Genomic DNA, 17,404 nt, shown 5'->3' with positions numbered 1-17,404 from the left:
AAAAGAAAAGGTATAACTTTTTTTTTTTTTTTTTAGAGGCATGATCACTCCACAGTAGCTACACCAATTCCCCCTGCTGAGATGTTCCTATAAATGTTACTACAGGCAGATGCTACTGATTACGTTTGCTGCCCATTCCATGAAAACTAGGAGAAAGGGGGCCAGGCAAGCCGCAGGCTTCATCACCACCTGAGAAGTATCTGCACAATCCATTCCCTGCTGGATGGGGAAGTTATGCAATATTTAAAAGGAAATCTGCAGCATCTGCTAGAAACATCTACGTCTTAGCCTGGCTAGAAAGTACCAAAAAAAAAAAAAAATTCAAGCTTTTCAGAAAAAGCAGGGGAGAAAAGAAAAGGGGAAAAAGTACTTCCTCTTAAAAATAATTTAATTTTAAAAAGATCGGCAGTAGTGGGACACTGCTGGGGAAGGGATGGGAGGAAGGCAGGGGACACATAACATCACAAAGGGTACCTGATCCTAGACCAGGGGCAGTGAGGGTCAATGAGAAGCCAAACTTCACCTGTATGTAGACCATTTATGTACCTAATCCTGACTTGTATCCCGCATCTTTAAAATAAAGGGGAAAAAAAAGTACTTCCTCTAAAATATGCAAGTACCATCTTTTATTCAGGAGCCTACAAAACAGCCCAAGTTCAAGGCTAAGCCCCAAAGCCCATCTATTAGGGATGTGAGGCATTCGCTTCTATATCCTAACAAGGCCAAAGTCTGGCTCTTAAATGTAGTCCACCAGGGACAAGCACTGGTCTAGCTTTGCTAGGTCACTGATGCAGTTAACACAACACCATGCATTTATTTTTTAATTCTACCAAGCTAAGATGATTAGCCCCAAATCCCAAAGCACTCATTTCGGTCTCAAGAAGAACCAGCCTAGACAACTTAGTGAGACTTTATCTCTACAAAAAATTTAAAAAATTAGCCAGGTGCATGCCTGTAGTCCCAGCTACTCAGGAGGTTGAGGCAGAAGAATCACCTGAGCCCAGGAAGTCAAGGTTGTGGTGAGCCATAATCGTGCCACTGCATTCCAGCCTGAGCAACAGCAAGATCCTGTCAATAAAATACATAACCTACAAAATATTAAATAAATAAATAAAAATTTAAAAGAAGAGCTTACTGACCTTATTAAGGGGTTTCCTCAAGAATGAGCCACCAAAGGGTCAGGTGCAGTGGCTCACACCTGTCATCCCAGCACTTTGGGAAGTAAAGGTGAGAGGATTGCCTGAGCCCAAGGGTTTAAGACCCGTCTGGGCAACTTGGCGAGACCTCATCTCTGCAATAAACAAAAAAATTAGCCAGGCATAGTGGTGTGCACCTACAGTTTCGGCTACTTGGAAGGCTGAGGCAGAAAGATTGCCTAAGCCCAGCAGGTTGAGGCTGTGATAGCCGTAAGCATGCCACTGTACTCCATCCAGCCAGGGTGACAGAGTGAGACTCTTGACTCAAAAAAAAAAAAGAAGCCACCAAAGGATAACCTTATCGTCATTAACCACATGGCTCTGAGACCAGGTTCTACCTCACTGTCCTAATATTTTTTTCACACTGAGCCAACCATGGTGCTTTGCACATGGTAGTTGCATAATAAACATTTATTGGGCAAAGGAAGAAATGAAACTATAATTATTTGGGAGACTCACTACTCCTTGGATAAATGTCTGGTTTTTTGAGGACAGAGGAGAGGAGAAGAGAGTCCACTAAACTCTAAAGATAAAAAGGAACAGTTTCAGAAACACACTGACCCTAGGAGAGTTTATTATTCCTTCATTCATTCACCCAACAAATATTTACCAAGCACCTGTGTACCAGGCACTGTTCCAGGTACTGGAGACACAAAAAGAGATGGGTAAACACCTCATCTTGGTGGGATTTACAAGAGGGAACCCAAAAAAAGTCCCATAATTTATTTATAAAAAATTGTGTATTCTTACATGTTTAAACTTAAGTCACCTTCAAAGAACTTTCTGTTTGATGCAATACACTGTGATGCTTTTTCCACTGATCAAAACAGTTTGGGAACTTGTCCATTTTGATGCTTTTTACTGCTGCTGGTAGGAACAGTAAAAAAAAAAAAATCCAGAAGCAGTAGCTGAAAGCATAGGCTTTGGAGTCCCATGTTCAAATCTCAGCCTCCTTAGTCCCAAAGGGCAGAAAGTGGCTCACCACTCAGCCTACCCACCTTGGAGTTGGAGGGAATAGCACCTGTCTTACGTATTATCTATGGGGATTCAGCGAGAATCCATGTAAACCAATTCGCAAAGTCCCTGGCACTTAGTCTGTCTTTAGTGAATTAGAAACTCTGATCACCACCATGACCACACTGGTCCCGTCACGCTCTTGTCTATTTCTTTCAAAATCTTATTTCAGCTGGAAGCTCTCTTGCCTGCTTGTCTATTACCTGACTCCTGCACTTTTCCCAAATACTCAACATTAACCAGACAGCCAAGGTAACCAACTGAGGAAGCCCCCCATAATTGCCCCAGATGAAGCCCCCCACTGCCAGTTAGATGGAAAAGAGGAAATGAAAAGTGCTGTACCCAACAAGAACCACTGTCAACCAGAGCGGATTTCAGGCCTGGCGTCCTCCGTGGGGAATTACCAGGAGGGGACACAGAGGGCCAGAGGTCTGGAGAGTTTGGGGTCGGGGTGGTTGTAAGTGGCCTCAAGACCAGTTACGGGTTTTTGTTTTGGGGTTTTTTTTTTTTTTGAGTCAGGCTTCTCTATCACCAGGTGGCAGTGCAGTGGCACTATGATGGCTCACAGTAGTCTGGAACTCCTGGGCTCAGGTGATCCTTCCACCTCAGCCTCCCGAATAGTTGGGACTACAGGCATGTGCCACCATGCCTGGCTAATTTTTTAATTTTTTGTAGAGACAAGGTTTTGCTATGTTGCCTAGACTAGTCTAAAACTCCTGGCCTCAAGTAAACCTCCTGCCTTGGCCTCCCAAAGTGCTGAGATAACAAGCCTGAGCCACCGCACCTTGCCCTAGTTATTGGTTTTTCCCAGAGTCAGGGAGAGCTTGAGTGGAAGACCACTGACTCTCAGGGAAAGGCAGCACTGAGTACCCCAGGGTACCTCTCAGTGCTCAGGGATACTCTTGTCTAGCACCCGCTTTCCAGATGCTGAACTCGCAGTCCAGGCCAAAGGCACAATGCCCCAGGCTCCACCTCCATTGCAGCCCCCACTTCCCTCCTTCTCTCTTCTCAGGTCTCTGCCCTCCTGTCTCCACCTCCCCATCTCCCCATCCTCAGCCTTTGTACCAAAATTCTCCTTCTCTGCCAAACTCATTTAGACTGATGACTGGTAGGAGTGGTCTGCCTTGCCTTCTGCCTGGGTATTTACCCCAAGAAGCTGACTCAGGGTATTGCCCCATTCCAGTGTGCCTCCGCCTGTGGGGTTGTGCCCCACCCATCCCTGGGCCCAACCAGGCCTCAGTTCCTGGTCATTCACTCAACTGAGATCATACTCCATGTACCAAGCACAAAACCATGGCAAGTTATTGCTGAGTAGTTTTCAGCTAATACTAAGCAAATAAAATGAGGAAATTGTGTTCACTGGCATTTGGTGCACACATGCACAGCGCCAGGTCCTGTTCTAAGCCCTTTCCAAGTATGGACTTAGCCACACCACCCAACCACCCTATGAGGTAGGTCCTATTATTAACCCGCTTTATTTATTTTTTGAGTCAGAGCCTCACTGTCGCCCAGTCTAGAGTGCAGTGGCATGCTCACTGCCACCACAGCCTCTACCTGCTGGGCTCAGGTGATCCTTCCATCTCAGCCTTCCAAGTAACTGGAGCTACAGTCATGTGCCACCACAGCCAGCTAATTTTTCTTGATTTATTGTAGAGACGAGGTCTTGCCAAGTTGCCCAGGCTGGTCTCGAACTCATGGACTCAGCCAATCCTCTCACCTCGGCCTCCCAAAGTGCTGAGATTATAGGTGTGTGCCACCACACCCGGCCATTAACCCACTCAAGAGAAACTGAGCCTTAAAGAGGCGAGGAATGTTGTCCATGGTCACAAGCTAAACATGGCAGAGCCATGATTCAAATCCACACAGAGGTTGGGCTTGGTGGCTCACACCTGTAATCCCAGCATTTTGGGAGGCTGAGGCAGTAGCATCACTTGAGCCCAGAAGTTCAAGAGCAGCCTGGGCAACATAGTGAGACCCTGCCACTACCAAACAAAAACAAAACATGCAGCCATAAAGTAGGGCTCAACTCCGACCATGATCCTAGAATGCAGAAAAATATAAGTACAGGCTAGGTGCGGTGGGTCATGCCTATAATCCCAGCACTTTGGGAGACCAAGGTGAGGGGACTGTTTGAGTCCCAGAGTTCAAAACCAGCCTGGGCAACACGGTGAGACCTTGTCCCTACAAAATGTCAAAAACTTAGCTGTGCCTAGTACACGCCTGCAGTCCCAGTGACTCGGCTGAGGCGGAAGGATCACCTAAATCTAGCAGGTCGAGGCTGTGGTGGCTGTGAGCGTGCCACTGCACTCCACCCTAGGTGATAAAGGCTCTTACTCAAAATAATAATCGTAATAATAACCAAGTATACATTCATTCCCTGCCTACAAAGAGCCCACAGCTCAGGAAGGGAAGCAAGCATAGACACTGGGTTTTCAGCCATGAGAAAACTTGTTTTTTGATTCATAGAATTCTGTTGTGTTAAGACTATTTTTATGATTCTCTTAACACAACAGATACACATACAACATATGCTGATGAACGAAGCAAAATGGACTATAACCAAAAGCAGACAGAGGACAATTATGCAATCTCTTTTAAAACAGGAAGTGACTCATTAAGAAAATATTTTCTCATTCTTCTATGGGTACTAACAGTTAAAAAGGAAAGGACATTAATCCTAGCCAAGGAGACGGCATTTCTCACATGAAACCAAGAACGGGGCATGAGAAAAAACAGGGTCATATCTGGACTCCCAGAAATTCAGTCTCCTGTTTGCTAACTTGAACTTCTCTTTGTCTCCCTTCCCATGAAACTCTCCATGGTAACATTTTAAGTGAGTCCAAAAAATAGTTCTGACTCATCTCTGTGTGGAGAAGCTGCAAAACTAGAAATATGATGGTGGATCCTGTCAAGGAAAAGATAAATAATTATATAGAACGTTGTTCCACATTCGAGGTTCTTCTTTGATGTGTCACCAATGATTCAGGTTGAGTCAGACATCCAACGACCACGGAGCAAAACAAGCTGTTCAGATCCCAACGATGGTGACGCATGGGTAGAACAGACTGAGGCCGGCAACCAAAGGACAGCAGAACTACATGACGCACCACACAGACACTACCAAAGCCCTCCAAGTAAACGCACATTTCCCCAGGAAAGCTTCTGTAGTCTACTTGGGTGAAATGCTGGGACGTCTGATAAAGTGAAGCCAGAATGCCTTTCAGTATTATAAATGTCCCTCTGGGTCCCTGGACTCCTCCCTACCACAGCATTCAAGATGGAAAGGCAAGACTAAAGCTCGCCACCTTTCACAAAAGATGCCACTGTACCAGAGACCGTGCTGTGTGTTCCTTTCCTCCTGACACACAGCTAGACTAGTTTCTCCGTGTCCATTACAGTTAGGTGGGGTAACTTGATTGGGTTCTGACTGATGAAATGGGGTCGAAATGATACATGTCAACTGCAAGGCTGGTCCCTAAAATCTCTTATAAGCTCCTTCTTGCACTCTCTTCCCTTATCTGCTAACCAAGTGCAGAAGACACCACAGAAAACTCAAGACCTCAGACACTGGTGGAACCACTGAATAACCCCACGGAAAAGAACTCCCCATCCAATCCATGCCGTGACATGAGTGAGGAACAAGCCTCCTTTGGGTTGAACTACGGATTCATGCAGTGGTTGGTTCTGGCCGCGTCCATTCAACCCCAAGGTTCCAGCTTCACCTACCTGTGTCATTGCCAACACAATCAATTATCAGGCAGATTCCTAGGGGCTTGCTCTGCATTCTGTATCTCTCTTCAGGCACATGCTGGAAGGGAAGGCAGGAATTGTTAAAGACATTGGATCCTGTTTCCATGAGCTCCCTCCGATCTGCCATCTCTTCCCCTGGGTTTCTGCAAATATCCCTTTGGCAGGTGACTCACTCAACAGACACAGCCTGAAGTTTCCCATCACAGCTGACATTTCCCATGAATATCAAATTTTTCCCTATCAGGGTGATGTGCTTCAGACAAATAAGTTCTTTCAGATTCTATTAATTTTAATGAAAATTGCCATCTCTTTACACGTGTCTTAGCTTTGTGGAATAAAGATAATCTGAAATGGAGGGAAAAGATGGGTCATATGTTTCCACGGTAACCAGACTGATACAGGTGATATTTTCCCAAGCCAGTACAAAGGGGCACTTTCTATGGTTGCTTCTTACAAAGGAGAGGTATCAACCTTAGAAGAAACCAGAACGAGTCAAGTTTCAGTGAAGTGCCCCTGCCTACTTCCATATTCAGAAGTCACTCAGCTGAGATGAGAAAGCCACTTCAGGGCTTCCCCGTGTCCAAAGTTCACCAGTGCAACTCACAACAACATCTTTCTCTTTGCCACTATTTGAGATTCCCCCCAAACAACTTAGCAGGGTACAACATGCTCAGTATCCCGCTGTCACAAAGAATTCTTAATGGACACATATTGCTAAAGATGTCAGTATTTCCCACAATACTGTGCATTCGATTCAATACCAAATCAGATCATTTATTCTGTACCTGAGGCAAAAAAGCTCCTGATTCCTGAATGGATGTCTTCGCTGGTTCTCCTGGGGAAGGAGAGAGAGAAACGATTAACCAAGCTGAAGAGAACTAAGTCCACCCCTCATTGGTAGAGTTTCTTTATGCCACAACTGTTTCTCCCTCTGTTTTCTTCAACAATCTCAACTTTCCCCAGCTAGATTCAACCCCAAGGTTCCACCTTCACACTGAAAAACCTGACTGAGGCTGCGCGCAGTGGTTCATGCCTGTAATCCCAGCATTTTGGGAGGCCAAGGCGGGAGGATCGCTTGAGCCCAGAAGTGTGAGACTAGGCCTGGGCAACATAGCGAGCCCTCGTCTCTGCAAAAAAATAATTAGCCGGGCATGGTGGCATACACCTATACTCCCAGCTACTCAGGAGCCTGAGGTGGGAGGATCGCCTGAGCCCAGGAAGTTGAGGTTGCAGTGAGCCATGATTGTGCCACTGTACTCCAGCCTGGGCGAGAATAAGACTCCAACAAAAAAAAAAAAGAAGAAAGAACTCACAGAGAAGAAAACACAAGTCCTTGTGCTATACAGGTGCTAGGCAGAAAAGCTGCTTAAACAGCACTTAAAAGAAGCCTCCCCTCCCTCTCTCCAGGTGCGGAGCAGGTGGCTGTGAGTTTCTAACCATATACAGAGAATCTAATAGTCTTACCACCCAACAATATTGATAGCTTTCCTGTATGTACTGAAACTGTTGTCAACACCTAAAGGGAAACACCTCAGAGACTGCAGAGCAGGAAAAGCTTACTGTGTTCTCTGATTATAGAACAGATGGCCTTGTTTCCATAGCCCCGTGATACTTACTGAGAGATCATACAACAAAATGTCAATGACAAGATAAGAGCAGTGAGCCTGGCAAATGTCGATGAGCCTAGAGCAAACTTTGCTGATAAAAATGACTCGATTAGCCCAGGGAAATGGAAGAACCACCAGCTTTGAAGCCAATAAGGGGCTGGCTCAAACCCCAGCACAATCACTGACAAGCTCTGTGATCTTAGGTGAATTACCTCCCTGAGTCTCAGGGCTTACTAATCTCTAAACAAGGAGGGACCAAAAAAAAAAAAAAAAAACCCAGAACTATCCTTTGGAGGGTGGGCCCCTAGCAGTACAGTCTTTCTCCACTAGGTAAATATTCTAGGAACCCATTGGCATCAGTGTACCAAACTAGGGTTGTTATGAGAGACTGCATTCAGTTTCAGTGAATTTTTTTTTGGAGATTCTTTCAACACATTTGTCCATTTCATGATGGGTGATTTATACCAACAGCCTGTCCACATAGTGTTGAGTGTTCAGCAGTTTTTTACCCAAAACAGCATGACTCCCATGCCCCACCCTCCCTATTCATCCAATCTCGCCCCAAGCAACTTGTTTTAGTTTCCCCAGATGAAAAAAATTCTCAAAGGGAAACAATTTGCCCATGTTGAAGAGGTGAAACAAAAAACAACAGAAGCACTAAAAGGCATCCAAATTGATGAATTCAAAAACTATTTTGAGCAGTGGGAAAAGTGTCTTGACAGGTACATTGCATCAAATAGAGAGAACTTTGAAGGTGACTGAAGTTTAAACATGTAAGAATAAATAAACAATTTTTAATAAACAAGTTCCAGTTTTTCTAGGATCCCCCCCTTATACCATAAGTAGTTCCCCCTATTCATGGGGATGTGTTCCAAGACCTTCAGGGGATGCCTGAAACTGAATAGAACCAAACCTTATATATAGTTTTTCCCTATATAGGCACACCAATGATGAAATTTAATTTATAAATTTGACACAGTAAGAGATTAACAGCAGTTAATTAAAAAATTGAACAATTATGATAATATGCTGTGATAAAGTTTATGCAAATATGGTCTCTCTCAATATATTTTTTTTTCTCCTTCATTTCTAAACAATCAACATCTCACTGTACTGCATATTGTACTGTATTTTCTGACAGCGATGGACCATGGACAACTGAAACCACAGAGAATAAAATCTTGGCTAAGTCAGGATTACTGTATACTAATATCTGCCTTACAAGATTATTGCAAAATGAGAAATGATGTCTAAAGACAGATAAAGAAAATGCAAGCATTGGTAAGGTTTTGGGGGAAACAAGCACTTTCAAATGCTGATGTATAAGTTGAAACAGGCTTTTTGAAAGACAACTGGAAATATCTTTTAAGCCAACATTCTGCTGCTAGAAATTTATCCTAAGGAAATGATGGAGCATGAGTGCAAAAATGTATGTCAAAGATATTTAAATGGCCATGGGCAGTGGCTTTTGCCTATAATCCCAGCATTTTGGGAGGTTGAGGTGGGAGGATCGCTTGAGCCCAGGAGTTCAAGACCAGCCTAGGCAACGTAGTAAGACCTCACCTCTACAAAACATTTAAAAAATAGCCAGGCGTCATGACACGTTCCTGTAGCTCCAGCTACTAGGGAGGTTGAGGTGGAAGGATTACCTGAGCCCAGGCGGTCAAGGCTGTGGTGAGCCATGATCCTCCCACTGCACTCCTGCCTGCAGCAGAGTGAGACCTCCCAGCTCAAAAAAAAAGAAAAAAGAAAAAGAAAGAAAGGAAACGATATCTACTGAATTATTGTCCATAATGGCCCCTATCTGGAAAGGACCTAAAAGTCTACTGACAGGCGGGGCTCGGTGGCTCAGCCTATAATCCCAGCGCTTTGGAAGGCCGAGGTGAGTGGATTGCCTGAGCTTGTGGGTTCGAGACCCGCCTGACCAACTTGGCGAGACCTCATCTCTACAATAAATCAAAAAATTAGCCGGGCGTGGTAGCGCACGCCTGTAGTTCCGGCTACTTGGAAGGCTGAGGCGGAAGGATGGCCGGAGCCCAGCAGGTCGAGGCTGCGGTGGCCGGGAGTGGCCACTGCACTCCAGTCTGAGCAACAGAGTGAGACTCCAACCAAAAAAAAAAAAAAGTCTACTGACATAAAACTGGTTAACTATATTATGGTATATGTGACAGAATTCTATGCAGTTTGTTTTTTTCTTTTTTCTTTTTTTGAGTAGGAGTCTCACTCTATCGCCCAAGCTGGAGTGCAGTGGCATGCTCATGACTACCACAGCCTTGACCTGCTGGGCTCAGGAGATCCTTCCGCCTCAGCCTTCCAAGTAGCTGGAACCACAGGTTATATTAAGTTTTAGAATGATTATTAAATAGTATGTATAATATTGATTCCATGTACTTAAAATATGTATTTGTGTGCATATATGTACACATGTATATACATGCAAAAGAATCTAGAGGTATATAAATCAAACATTAACAGTGGCTGTCTCTGATATTCAGAAGAAAGAGAAAATTTCACTTCATCTTTTTGTATTTTAGCAATCCTGTATTAACTGAACAGACAAAAATACCACAAAATAATCTGCCATATACCTATCTTAGTTTAAAGCATTTAGCAAGAGCTTAACATATTAATATCATCATCATCCTCATCAAATTCAATGATAGTTGAATAGTTAAAATGTACTTGAAAGTTCAAATTACTTTTTTTTTTTTTTTGAGTCAAGGTCTTACTCTATGGTCCAGCCTGGAGCATAGTGGCACGATCATGGCTTAATGTAGCCTCAACCGCCTGGGCTCAGGTGATCCTTCATCCATAGCCTCCCAAGTAGATGGGACTACAGGCACCTGCCACCACACCTGGCTAATTTTTTGATATTTTGTAGAGACCAGTTCTCGCTATGTTGCCCATGCTGGTCTTGAACTCCTGGGCTCAAGCAGTCCTTTTGCCCTAGCTTCCCAAAGTGCTGGGATTACACGCATGAACCACCACACCCAGCCAGAAGTCCAAATTTATAACTTAAACTCCTATTTTAACTCATATTTTAAACTCCTATTAGATTAAGCACAAGTTATCAGAAAGCTTTTTCTTTTATTAATAAATAAAGCACATCCAGGCAAAAGCAGGCAAGGAGCTGTCCCGACAGGACACCAGGGGTGCTGGAAGCCTCAAGTACCCACCCACACAATTATGACCAAGGACACAACTGATGTCAGGGAGCACAAAGAAAGGACGACATTTGTTCTAAATCCCTATGCAAATCTATCAGCTCCCCTATTTTCCCTTTAAACAACCTTGAGAATTCTAGTTCTCACCACCTCACTAGCATTTAAATAAATAGGCCATCACTTCAAGAATGAATTCCCTTCTCAGTAGCTTTTGCTGGAGAGCAGACTATTACTGCAGAGTCACACCACTTTCTTATTCTATAATATCTTGGCACCCTGTGTCATTTATTGCCACTGTCATTTTTGAAGCACTTCTTGCATGAGTTAACATTCAAGAAGGTATTCCACTCCTAATTCATGTGAGAAAGTCACCAAATTCATATGCCGTTGTGCCTGCTTACTAAATGAGCAGCAGGTGTGAGCCATGCCATCTGGCCAACCTGGGCAAAATGAGCTTCCGGGTACACATGGACAGCCTGTAGGCTGAGTCATAAGATATTGGCAAGGGTCTTGCCATACAAAGAAGCCTTCTATCAGGCCTCTACCCTACCCAAGACAGTCATGGTCCCCCACTACACACAGGATAGACTCCAAGCCCTTGGATAAGACTGAAGCCACCATAGCAGCCCATTCATCCCAGCTTCCTGGAGTTCAGAAGCACAACCATATGCTTCATCAGGGTGAGACTGGGTCTCTGTCCTCCCTTTGAGGAGGACTTGAGACAAGCAAAAGAAACAAACTTTTTAAAAATGATGTTATAGGGGCCAGAGGTAAGCCCAGCACTTTGGGAAGCTGAGGCGAGAGAATCATTTGAGCCCAGGAGTTAGAGACCAGCCTGGGCAACATAGTGAAACTCCCATCTCTCCAAAAAAATCAAAAAATTAGGCAGGCATGGTGGCTCGCACCTGTAGGCCCAGCTACTCAGAAGGCTGAGGCAGAAGGATCACCTGAGCCCAAGAGGTCAAGGCTGTGGTGAGCCATGATCATGCTACTGTACTCCAGCCTGGGTGATAGAGTGAGACTCTGACTCAAGGGAAAAAAATTAAATAAAAACAATGATGTTATGGGATCAAGTGCTACTGTTTTAAGAGAGAAGACAGGTTGGGCACGGTGACTCAAGTCTGTAATCCCAGCACTTTGGGAGGCTGAGGTGAGAGGATTGTCTGAGCCCAGGGGTTTGAGATCAGCCTGGGCAACTTGATGAGACTTTGTCTACAATAAAATAAAAAATTAACCAGGCATGGTAGCGTGCACCTAGTTCCAGCTACTTAGAAGGCTGAGGTGGAAGGATTGCCAGAACCCATCAGGTTGACGCTGGGGCGACAGAGTAAGACTCCAATCCAAAAGAAATTAAAAAATTAGCCAGGTGTGTTGGCACACACCTGTAGTTCCAGCTACTTGAAAGGCTGAGGCACAGCCGGGATTGGTGGCTCAGCCTGTAATCCCATGCTTTGGAAGGCTGTGGTGAGTGGATTGCCTGAGCCCGTGGATTCGAGATCCGCCTGGGCAACTTGGTGAGACCTCATCTCTACAATAAATCAAAAAATTAGCCGGATGTGGTAGCGAACGCCTGTAGTTCCAGCTACTTGGAAGGCTGAGGCAGAAGGATCGCCAGAGTCCAGTAGGTAAAGGTTGCAATGGCCGGGGAGCGGCTACTGTACTCCAGTCTGGGCTACAGAGTGACACTCCAACTCAAAAAAAAAAAAAAAAAAAAAGAGAAAGAGAGAGAAGACAAGATCATGTGGGTCCAGATAACCAGTTTTTTCACTGTATTTTCTCTTTCTTTTTTTGGAGGGCTATCATCTGTTGAGTATCCAGATTCTTTAGCAGATTAAATAGATTCTATTTAATGAATCTGGAACCATAAGAATCTGTTTACCTTTCTTCTTCCTGCTACTGGATGTTTAGTTTAACACGGTTCGTTATCATGGTTGGATTGATGTTTTTTTTCTTTTTTATAAAACCACCAATGACAAAAGCCCAGGTGGATTAATGTTTTACATGGCCTTGTTTTACTGCACTTCAGGCATAAATGGCACTCACACTTCTTAAAAACATAGCCAAGATGATGAAGCTGATGGGATAAGACGGTGTTTGAGCTTAAAAAAGCTAATTCAATGGATAACCAGAAATGCCAATGAATACATTGTAGGAGTTTAGGTGCTTTTTATGTTGATAGAATACTTAAATTATGTAGATAAATAAAATGGCCAACTCTAAAAATGCAACATTTTGTACTTGAATGAGCAAGCATTTATAAAGAATGCATACAAAGAAAAGTTAGGCTTACTTTGAAGGCCAAGTTGTTCCACAAGTCTTTGTTCTTTTCTTCTTCCATTCTGGAGCTTTAAATATAAAGAATAAGGTCACACTTGGTGTTAGTTTTTTTCAGAGGCACACTACATATTGCACATCTTTAAATATCCAATAGGATTCTTACCCAGGAAAAAATAAAAGTATCACCCCCACAGTTAAATTATCTAAGGAAGAGGCTGGGTGTGATGGCTGAAGCCTGTAATCCCAGCACTTTGGGAGGCCGAGGCGAGCCTGGACAATGGAATAAGAATCCAACTCAGAAAATAAGAAAATTATCTAAGGAAGAATAGCAAGAGTTGTCAACTCCATAAATCTCATATTTTATTGTCAAAGAATAAGGCAACTCTTCTTTTAAAAAGTGATAAATAGGCTGGGTGTGGCAGCTCACGCCTATATTCCCAGCACTTTGGGAGGCTGAGGTGAGAGGATTGCCTGAGCCTACAGGTTCGAGACCAGCCTGGGCAACTTGGAGACAGACTCATCTCTACAATAAATCAAAAAATTAGTTGGACGTGGTGGCGCATGCCTCTAGTTTCAGCTATTTGGAAGACTGAGGCAGAAGAATCACCTGACCCCAGCAGGTCAAGGTTGCAGTGGCCATAAACATGCCACTGCCCTCCAGTCTGGACGACAGAGTGAGACTCCGACTCAAAAATAAATAAATAAATAGTGGTAAATATAAGGACATTGTAAATATGCTAAACTAGCATATTAGAATGTTACAAAACAATTCAATAAAACCAGATGTTAAGCCGGGCTCAGTGGCTCAGCCTGTAATCCTGCACCTTTGGGAGGCTGAGGTGAGTGGATTGCCTGAGCCCGCAAGTTCAAGACTCACCTGGGCAACTTGGCAAGACCGCATCTCTACAATAAATCAAAAATTAGCCGGGCGTGGTAGCACACGCCTGTAGTTCCAGCTACTCGGAAGGCTGAGGCAGAAGGATCGCCGGAGCCCAGCTGGTCAAGGCTGCGGTGACCGGGAGTGGCCACTGCACTCCAGTCTGGGTGACAGAGTGTGACTCCAACTCAAAAAAAAACCCCCAAAAACCAGATGTTATAGTGTAGTACAATTGCTATAATAGCTCCAAGTTAGAATAAGCCATCAAAACATGAGGCTGACATTCAACCTTTAGCATAGGGACAAGGTCCAGATGGGTAAAACAGGGCAGTCCAGGATGGATACACCTGAGTGTAAGTCCTCATTCTGCCTCTTACTAGCCATATAACCTTGAGCCTGTTGTTTAACCTCTGTGTGTCTGTTTCTTCATATGCAAAATGAGGATAATAGTACCTACCTTGTAGAATTTTTATGGAGACTAAATGTACACAAATCACTCAGCACAGTGCAAAGTACACGGAAGTCCATAATAAATGTCCAGTGACTACTATTCTATAACTGGCCTCACATAAGCCACATGTGGTCCTGATTCTTGATCATCAAGAATTCTTTTTTGTTATTTCGTTGTGTTGTGGTTTTTGAGTCAAAGTCTCACTCTCTTGCCCAGTGGCATGACTACGGCTCAAGCAAACTTGACTTCCTGGACTCAGGCAATCCTTCCACTTCAGTTTCCCAAGTAGCTGGGACTACAAGTATACACCACTACGCCCAGATAATTTTTTTTTTTTTTTGAGACTAGGTCTCGTTATGTTGCCTAGGCTGGTCTCAAACTCCTGGGCTCAAGCAATCCTCTTGTCTTGGCCTCCCAAAGTGCTAGAATTGCAGGCATGAGCCGCCACAAACAGCCAAGAATTCTTGATAAAACACTTTTCAGGGCTACAGCGAGATCAATCAGAGAATGAAAGATTTAACTGACCCTGTCTCTTCTCGGATGACAGGTCCTATGTAAAGTACACATACCACATACTGTCAACCATCTGATATGCTCAGCTTTCAAATGACAGATTTCCTCTGAAGCTATCCTAGCCAAAAGAGAGAAATACACTGTCAATTAAACTGTGTCTGTAGCCAAGTCTATGTGTCTAAATTAAAGAAAAACATGGAAGTTGCTTTTTTCACTAATAATCAGTGCCTTAGCCCAAGGCTGATCATATCACACGGATATATATTCACTTGTACATAGTATTAGAGAGAACATCTAATCAAAGCTGGATATACTGCATGCAGCCTACTTATGTAACTAATCCTAACATGTACCCCACATCTCTATAATCAAATAAAATAAATTAGTTCAGAAAGCTGGATTTTTTTTTTTGAGCCGGAGTCTCACTCTGTCACCCAGGCTGGAGTGCAGTGGCACGCTCTTGGCTACTGCAGCCTTAATTGCTGGGCTCAGGTGATTCTTCCTCCTCAGTCTTCTAATGGCTTTTTAAGGCATTATACCACAGAGTAATATAACTTTTTTTATTTTATAATATCTTGGTGTCCTGTGTCACTTAATGCCCTGTCATTTTTGAAGCACTTCTGCAGCTTTGCATGAGTTAACATCTAGGTATTCAGTCCTTACATATTGTGAGAAAGTCACGAGATTCATATGTCATAGTGTCTGCTTACTAAATGACTGAATGAATGATCATGGTCATATATTAAATATAGCAAATTTAAGGAAAAATTGATATGCAAAGCATATGGCTTCATGAGAGGCCACATAGCAATGAATATACTCACCTTCATATAAAAAACAGAAGCAGGCCAGATGTGGTGGCTCATGCCTTAATCCCAGCACTTTGGGAGGCTGAGGTGAGAGGATTGCCTGAGCCCCGGGGTTCAATACCAGCCTGAGCAACTTGGTGAGACCTCACCTCTACAATAAATCAACAAAAATTAGCTGGACGTGATGGCACATGCCTGTAGTTCCTTCCGGCTACTTGGAAGGCTGAGGCCGAAGGATCGCCGGAGCCCAGCAGGTCGAGGGCTGCGGTGGCCAGGAGCGTGCCACTGCACTCCAGTCTGGGCGACAGAGTGAGACTCCAACTCAAAAGAAAAAAAAACAAAACACAAAAAAACAAAAACAGAAGCACAAGAGTAAAAATATGGCAGGTTTTTAACTAAGAATGACAACATATTAGACAATAGCAGAGAAAGCTCAGAAAATCTGGATCTGAATCCTACATGCGTTTTGTCTCATGATTTGGTATCATGGAGACTCAGAAGGACAATGGACAGCACATTCAATTCTTTAAAACATGTAAGACTGGCTGGGCACGGTGGCCCATGCCTGTAATTCCAGCATTTTACGAGGCCTAGGAGGCAGGATCACTTGAGCTCGAGTTCAGCCCAGGCAATATAGCGAGACCTTGTCTCTACAAAAAATAAAAATAAAATTAGCCAGGCGTGGTCATGCTTGCCTAAAGTCCCAGCTACTCAAGAAGCCGAGGTGGGAGGATCACCTGAGCCCAGAAGGCTGAGGCTGTGCTGAGCCATCATCATGCCACTGGACTCCAGCCTGAGTGAGAGAGTGAGACTTTGACTCAGAAAAAAAGACACATATCTAAGCTATGGCATGAGCAGTGGAAGATGTATGGACTGTGCCCACCCCTGCCAACAGTTAGAGATAGACAAATCACTTAACATTCTTTAGGCCTAAGTCTCACTTTTGTTCAATGCAGGTGTTGGACAATATAATCCTTAACATCCATTTGAGTTCTGAAATTCTGCTGCTCAGGGGTGTCTCTCACAGCTTACTTCTCCATGAAATGACTTATCTTACAGGAGTAGTTAATGTTTTATTTATACACTTTTGTGAAAGTATTTATAATTTAACCATTAAATTGCACTCTGGTCTAAGTCCTCACTACAAACTCCACATACGTTTGTATGACGATGAGGATACGATTACACCAAAATTGAACTTTTCAAGATAAAACATTAACCAAAGAACAACTCTACTGATACCATTTTCTACCAACTACTAACACGACAACCCTAAGTGTCAATGTGACACTTATGTTCATGAATACCCCCAAAATCGTTCATTTCATCACTCAATAACAAAAAAAGTGGTTTTTTTGTTATTAAAAAAAATCATTAAATCATTAAAATTAGTCCAGAAAAAAAATCAAGGCACAGAGAAGCAAGAATAAAGTATTTATTTTAGAGCATTATTTGCAGTAACATAAGGTTGAAAACAATCTAAACGTACATAAACAAAAGAGGACTAAACACCTTATGATACATCTGGACAATGGAACCGTGTGTCATCATTCAGGATAATGATTAAACAGAGGCAGTCCCATATTAATCATAAGGAACAACTTCTAGGAATTTTCAGATCAGGGCAATGGGCATAGGGTTCTATCATTTGTACAAGGGGGAAAGAAAATCCAAAAAAATTACATGTGCACAGACTGTCTCTGGTTAGTTACAGAAGGGATTAATCAGAGTCCTTACCTCTTAGGA

The 17,404-nt window shown here is 43.5% G+C and overlaps 1 protein-coding gene across 1 annotated transcript in view; it reads right to left on the bottom strand.

Moving 5' to 3' along the window:
- CFLAR (CASP8 and FADD like apoptosis regulator) overlaps nt 1–17,404 on the bottom strand; it is a 40,713-nt gene that overhangs the window by 15,871 nt on the left and 7,438 nt on the right. Inside the window, exons 5-7 of the mRNA XM_021718922.1 lie at nt 13,022–13,076; nt 6,746–6,795; nt 5,937–6,018 (exon numbers count right to left, since the gene is read on the bottom strand). Of these exons, the coding sequence (XP_021574597.1) occupies nt 5,937–6,018; nt 6,746–6,795; nt 13,022–13,076 (187 nt within the window). The remainder of the gene's footprint in view (nt 1–5,936; nt 6,019–6,745; nt 6,796–13,021; nt 13,077–17,404) is intronic.

The sequence above is a fragment of the Carlito syrichta genome, unplaced genomic scaffold, assembly GCF_000164805.1.
Source record: "Carlito syrichta isolate Samal-C Ts95f unplaced genomic scaffold, Tarsius_syrichta-2.0.1 Scaffold314013, whole genome shotgun sequence".
NCBI classification, from domain to species: Eukaryota; Metazoa; Chordata; class Mammalia; order Primates; family Tarsiidae; genus Carlito; species Carlito syrichta.
Note: the sequence above shows the minus strand (reverse complement) of the source record. Positions and strands in the feature narration are given on the sequence as shown.